This window comes from Volvox carteri (genome assembly GCF_000143455.1).
Source record: "Volvox carteri f. nagariensis unplaced genomic scaffold VOLCAscaffold_11, whole genome shotgun sequence".
NCBI lineage: Eukaryota > Viridiplantae > Chlorophyta > Chlorophyceae > Chlamydomonadales > Volvocaceae > Volvox > Volvox carteri.
Window position 1 is genome coordinate 2,093,385 of NW_003307554.1, and position 6,158 is coordinate 2,099,542.

At 54.9% G+C, this 6,158-nt stretch overlaps 4 protein-coding genes across 4 annotated transcripts in view; all 4 read right to left on the minus strand.

Moving 5' to 3' along the window:
- Positions 1 to 59, minus strand: part of VOLCADRAFT_104084 (uncharacterized protein) — a gene marked incomplete at its 3' end in the record, with an annotated part of 13,922 nt that extends 13,863 nt beyond the window's left edge. Inside the window, exon 1 of the mRNA XM_002948849.1 lies at positions 1 to 59.
- A 1,711-nt stretch (positions 60 to 1,770) lies between these two features.
- VOLCADRAFT_89227 (uncharacterized protein) lies at positions 1,771 to 3,572 on the minus strand (the record flags this gene model as incomplete). Its single annotated transcript, XM_002948850.1, has 2 exons — positions 1,771 to 2,152; positions 3,100 to 3,572. The coding sequence occupies 2 exons, from the start codon at positions 3,570 to 3,572 to the stop codon at positions 1,771 to 1,773; spliced, it is 855 nt and encodes a 284-aa protein (XP_002948896.1).
- An 856-nt stretch (positions 3,573 to 4,428) lies between these two features.
- On the minus strand, positions 4,429 to 4,866 carry VOLCADRAFT_89228 (uncharacterized protein; the record flags this gene model as incomplete). The annotated part of the gene is made up of 1 exon (XM_002948851.1): positions 4,429 to 4,866. A coding segment is annotated over one exon (438 nt), but the record flags the coding sequence as incomplete, so codon positions are not given.
- A 399-nt stretch (positions 4,867 to 5,265) lies between these two features.
- The window catches only part of VOLCADRAFT_101835 (uncharacterized protein), a gene marked incomplete at both ends in the record, with an annotated part of 2,397 nt that continues 1,504 nt past the window's right edge, over positions 5,266 to 6,158 (minus strand). Inside the window, 2 exons of the mRNA XM_002948852.1 lie at positions 5,266 to 5,643; positions 6,032 to 6,034. Coding sequence (XP_002948898.1) covers positions 5,266 to 5,643; positions 6,032 to 6,034 — 381 coding nt within the window. The remainder of the gene's footprint in view (positions 5,644 to 6,031; positions 6,035 to 6,158) is intronic.

Consider the following 6,158-nt stretch of genomic DNA (forward strand, 5'->3'; position numbering starts at 1 on the left):
GTTTAATTAAGTTTATGTATGTTATACTTTGCGCAACTTTGTAATTTGACTTTACTCTGAACAAGGTGCTGCACACAACTGCTTCTTCGCCAGCGCTTCATCTTCCGCGGCAGTTTCACGAGCCCAGTTTCACGAGCCCAGAGTTGCAAGCTACGACGTTGGCTTTCGGTGCTTTCAGTTACTGCAAAGCATCCAGGCAATAGTCTAGCCTGCATGCCGCGTGCGGCTATGGCCAACATGCCCACCTGCGCAACGCGCTGGCGCACCTGGTCCGCCAAGAAAATTTATATACACTTGTACAGGCGCATTTTGAGAATCGCAAGCGCGCATCTGCGCGGCAAAATTCGCTCCTGACTTTTGGGACGATGTACGAACTGTTTATTCGCGAAGTACGACCGGACACATTTGTGCGAGAGGCTGCTTAACAAGTAGGGACTTTGGTTCTTCCCCTAAAGGGGACAACCCTTTAGGGGACGTCTTTGGTTCCCCTTTAGTGCTCTTCTTCCCCTTTAGTTCCCCTAAAGGGGATGAACTTTAGGGGAAGACTTTGGTTCATCCCCTTCGTTTTTTTCCCCTTCGTTTTCTTCCCCGAAGGGGAACCCTTCGTCTCCGTCCCCTTTAGGGGAAGAAAGGGAACACCCCAAAGTCTCCCCAAAGTCTCTTCTTCTTCCCCTTTAGGGGACTCCGTCCCCTTTAGGGGAAGAAGTGCTCCCCTTCTTCCCCTAAAGGGGAAGAAGGGCTTCCCCTAAAGGGGAAGAACACACCCCAAAGTCTCTTCTTCTTCCCCTTTAGGGGACTCCGTCCCCTTTAGGGGAAGAACACCAAAGGGGAAGAACACACCCCTTTAGTTCTTCGTCTTCTTTAGTTCCCCTAAAGGGGATGAACCAAAGTCTCTTCTTCTTCCCCTAAAGGGGACGGAGTCCCCTAAAGGGGAAAAAGGGGTTCCCCTAAAGGGGAAGAACTCCCCTACGGTTCCCCTTTAGGGGATGAAGAAGAAGATGACTTCCCCCTTCGGTTCCCCTTTAGGGGATGAAGAAGTGCTCCCCTTCGGGGATGAACTAAAGGTGTGTTCTTCCCCTTTAGGGAAACCCCTTCTTCCCCTTTAGGGGAAGAAGGAGAGCACTTCTTCCCCTAAAGGGGACGGAGTCCCCTGAAGGGGAAGAAGAAGAGACTTTGGGGAACCCCAAAGTCTTCGTCCCCTTTAGTTCCCCTAAAGGGGACGAAGAACACTAACGGGGAAGAAGGGGTGTGTTCTTCCCCTTTAGGGGAGCCCCTTCTTCATCCCCTTTAGGGGAACTAAAGGGGACGGAGTCCCCTAAAGGGGAAGAAGAAGAGATTTTGGTTCCCCTTTAGGAGACGAAGACTTTGGTTCATCCCCTTCTTACCCTTTAGGGGACTCCGTCCCCTTTAGGGGAAGAAGTTCCCCTTCGGGGAGGAACACCCCTTTGGTTCATCCCCTTTAGGGGAACTAAAGAAGAGCGACCTAAAGAAGTTCCCCTTTAGGGGAAGATCTCTAAAGGGTTGTCTTCTTTAGGGTTGTCTTCTTTAGTTCGTCTTCTTTAGTTCCCCTATATATATATATATATAGGGTTTTAGGGTTTTAGGGTTTTATATCCCCCATATATATATATTTATTTATATATATATATATGTATGTATGGTGCGCATGATGTGCGCTCTCCACCAACTTCACACTGCCAGGCCGAGCCCCTACACATGCTGTATGTATATGCTGTCAATAGTAGCCAACAGCCTTCGGGACAACATACATTAACCGACAACCGCTTGCGACGACGTAACGCCAGACATGCCGCCAGACATGCCTACCTGGTCCCAGACGTGAGCTCGATTTGGAACTTGTCCGTACATATCCCAAATCCAGTTGTAAACGCATCTTGTAACTCCCGCCGTAGCCTTGAAGTACAGCGAACCAATATTTAGAGGCGGTATCCACACATCAGGTTCACTGCGCCGGAAGGTGATAGGCCGACTGACGTTATACACCAAGCACTTCTCCATCATGACGAACATGTCACCATCGCGCTGGTAGATGTACGGCACCGGGTCGCGCAGCAGCTGCACGTCCGCGTCCAGAAACAACACGTCATGGCCGGCGGAGAGGCTGTTGAGGATGTACTTGACTTTGGCGAAGCTGGTGCCAGAGGGGATGGGAGACGGGAAGGATGGAGAAGAACGGAAGGCGGGAGGGGGGTCCAGGAGGGGGGAAGGGTGTTAAGTCCGAAGAGGCGAGCAGCAGCCGAGGTTGCGGAGCGAGGGAGGAGGGTTAGGGCAAGAGCCCTGGCCAAAAACAAGAAGCGAAAGGATTACTAGGGCAACAGCAGCAATAACAGCAGCCGCAGTAGCAGTAGCAGTAGTAGCAGTAGCAGTAGGATTAGTAGCAGTAGCATAAGTAGCAGTAGCATAAGTAGCAGCAGCAGTAGCAGTAGTTGGGGCACCAATAACAGAATATCTAGGAGCAGTAGCAGCCTAAGGCCGCTATTCCAGGCCACTCAGTGCCAAATGAGGGAGCTCCACGCTTCGCACCCCCAGGCCCATGTCCCCTTGCAAAACTGTGGCGGCCGCAGCGGCAATCAAAATGTCCCCTTGTTCATGACGCTTCAATCATATTCCGTATGAAGATGCCTCAATGGCAGTAGTCGATTCACGCTGTCGTCAAGATTCTCACGTGTGACCCACGGGTCGGTTTGACATGCACCCGTGTCGCCTGCGTGTTTTACCCCGAGGCGTGCCCAGCAGCACGCAAAACCATCCCTAAACCCTAAGTCATCTTGTGTTTTGGTTATTTAATTGAATGGAAAGTCACGTGGCTCAAAAGGCAGTCCTGTAGAAGTCCTGTAGAGATGGGGGACGTCAGGTAGAGTGCGTGCATGCCGGCGGCGTTGCGCGGATCTCGTACAGCATACGGATCTACGTCAACAAACTAATTATAGCGGAAAAGTTTTGGTGCATGCCGCCGTGAAAACGTTCGCAGGGAGGAAGCCGACAGGTAAAGTGGAAGGATTCATTAAGGAATATGGTGGTCAAGGGGTTCCCGTGTTTGACCCAACTCCTTCGATTCGGACGCTCGATGGCACTCACCCAAGCGCGTGGAAGCCGTCGCTGTGGAATCCAAAGGATTCTTTGCCGGGAAAGTGCTGTGCGTCTCGGACGCATTGATGGCTGAAGTTTCTTTGCAGATCAATGCACATCTTCAACGAGTCGAGCGACCAAGCCACCACAACCAGCCGCGCATCAAATGTCTCCCCGGCGTTCTTCCCGCCGGAGACTTTCACGCGTTTCAGGCTTCGGAGGAAGAGAGGGACCGTGAGCTTCAGAGCCTCTTCATTGGCCATGGCCACAATGACAAGGGTTGACGAGTGACAGTTGAGGTGCGAAATGTCGATTGCGGCCTCCCTCAAGGCCTTCGTAAATGCATGTGATGGCAGGCGCACTCCATGCCGTATGAAGTGCGCTTGAATCATCTGGGACACATGGCGTGCTGGGTGCTTCGCAGCTGCAATTTGCGCGAGCAGCACGCCCAGGACGAACGCTGCTAAAAATGTTCTAAGCATTGGGGCTATCCCTAAAACATCTTAGCTTCACATACTAAAACGACTGCTGAAATAGTTCGCCCACGTTATCCACGTCTAACAAGTCGTAAGGTGTACTAAGTTATCATAGCAGCTTGTACTTACAACGAGGATCCCGTTTATTTTCAAAGAAAAGAGAAAGTAAAATTACATATTGCGTTGGATTGAGAGAGTAAATTGCAGCTTCCGTGTGCCGCCGTCCCCAGGTCCCGTGCTAACAGAAAAGTAACTGATCTGAACGTTGAATCTAAAGGTGATTGCCGAGGTAAGCTAGGCTAAGGAGAATGATAGCGTTCTTTGATTTACAGCTCCCAATTCGAACAATCAACTTTCCTGCTTTGTGTTCGCGGTACGGTGTGATACCCGTGCTGCGCCTGCAGCTTCGCTCAGCATCGCCGCGAAATCCCTTACGTAATATGGAATATAAGTTGGGTAAAACTATTTTTCTGATACGCATTCGACAGGAATTCCGCGTTCCTGCACTTCTGGGATTAAAGGCAGCCCCTACTGCACCTGCTGAAGGATCGTATTTCTCGAGTGTCATTTGTTATATCATTCACATGCAAAAAAACGCTTGTAAAATTGACTGTGTCAGATAAGATAATAAGAAATACTTTACCTATGGGAACCATGTGCAGTGGCGCACCCACGTTAGGCGTCTTCATATTGCGATGCGTTCGCCCACACCCGCACCTTTGATCCCCCCATGCTGTCACACCAACCTCCAAGCGCACTCTAAATTCAATGACACCCAACGGAGGCCTATTTCCTCCAGACAACAAGCAGCCCGCTACCTCCATACACCCAACTCCCCCCTCCTCCTAACACCCCCTAGCCCTCAATCGTAGTCTGCCCCGTGCGACCTATCGCTCTGACCCTGACGCGGCGGCGTCAGCGGCGATGACGACGGCGTCTCCGCGTCCCCGTACCCCAGCTCCTCCAGCGCGTGCCGTACACGTTCCGACTCAGCATCCCCCCGCGGTGCAACCCGGGTGCAAGCGCCGCCGCCAGGTGCCCGCTCCTCCTCCCGCCGGCCCAGGGGGACCCCGTCAGCAGTAGCACGGCCTGACGGCACGGCGGCGGTGGCGTCCAATCCCTCCCCGCCGTCACCCCGCAAACGTGCCCGTACGGCATCCGCCAGCACTCGGCCTGGGCTAGTCCCTGTAGCCTGGTAAGCCTCCAACTGGTGGTGTGGGGGGCCCCGGGGCGGGTCAGTGTCCGGGTTCAGCGGGGTGGTAGTGCACGGCAGGAAGCAGCTCAGCATCAGGAGCGGGGTCTGGGAAGGGGTTGGGGGGTTTGGGGGGCAGGAATGTGCACCAGTCCAAGACGCAGCTGCCAATGTCCCGGGGAGGTGAGGGGGAGGGGAGCGACGTGGGGGAGGGGGGCTGGTTGCGAGTTAGAAACTGTCGGGCGGGGTTAGGGGTGGGGAGATTGCAGTTGGACGGGGTGACCTGCCCGGGTGATACCCTACCCGACTACCCGACTACCTGACTACCCGACTACCCGACTACCCGACTACCTGACTACCCCCATAATGTAAACCTTCTGCCAGCCTCACCCGGCCCGCCAGCCCCGCGTGGGCCCCACCGACCCACCGACCCACCGACCCACCAAGTCCGCCAGCTGCTCCCCACTCAGGCGGTGCAGCTCGGACACCAGACTGCGGCTGATGGCGTCAAGAACACCCTGGGGGCAGTGGTGGCGGTGGCGGTGGTTGTGGTGGCGGTGGTTGTGGTGGCGGTGGTTGTGGTTGTGGTGGTGGCGGTGGTTGTGGTGGTGGTGGTGGCGGTGGTTGTGGTTGTGGTGGTGGCGGTGGTTGTGGTGGCGGTGGTTGTGGTGGCGGTGGTTGTGGTGGCGGTGGTTGTGGTGGCGGTGGTTGTGGTTGTGGTGGTGGCGGTGGTTGTGGTTGTGGTTGTGGTGGTGGCGGTGGTTGTGGTGGCGGTGGTTGTGGTGGCGGTGGTTGTGGTGGCGGTGGTTGTGGTGGCGGTGGTTGTGATTGTGGTGGTGGCGGTGGTTGTGGTGGCGGTGGTTGTGGTGGCGGTGGTTGTGGTGACTTCATCATCGCTTAGGACTCCCTCACTCACCCACTGAGGGGCAGTTTCAGACTTTGAGGACGCTCTCCGGCTGGTCGTTTCTGGTTTCCGTGCATATATATGACTCCCTCTCTTTTTCATCTGATCATCATCTGATCATCATGATAATATATCTCCTTTCCCACCCCAGTCCCCTTCACCTCATCCTCCACTCGAAGCTTGCCCAGGCTCTTTGCTACCGCAGCCGCCTGTTCCGGACGGAGCCGCTCCGCACCCGCCACCACCATGCCTGCACGGGAGCACCCCGAGGGGGGTTCGCGCACAGCCAGCATAGAGCCACCAGGCGGGGCAGGCCCCCTCGAATCCCCCTCTTGCTCACACACACCTCACATACCGACCCGACCCCACCGACTGACAATAGCGGGGGGGAGTTGAGGGGAAGGGAGGGGAGGGGAGGAGAGGGAAAGACGAACCACGAACGAGTGAACGAGAGGGGAGGGGAGGAGGTACCCACTCAGCAGCGACTGAAGGTATT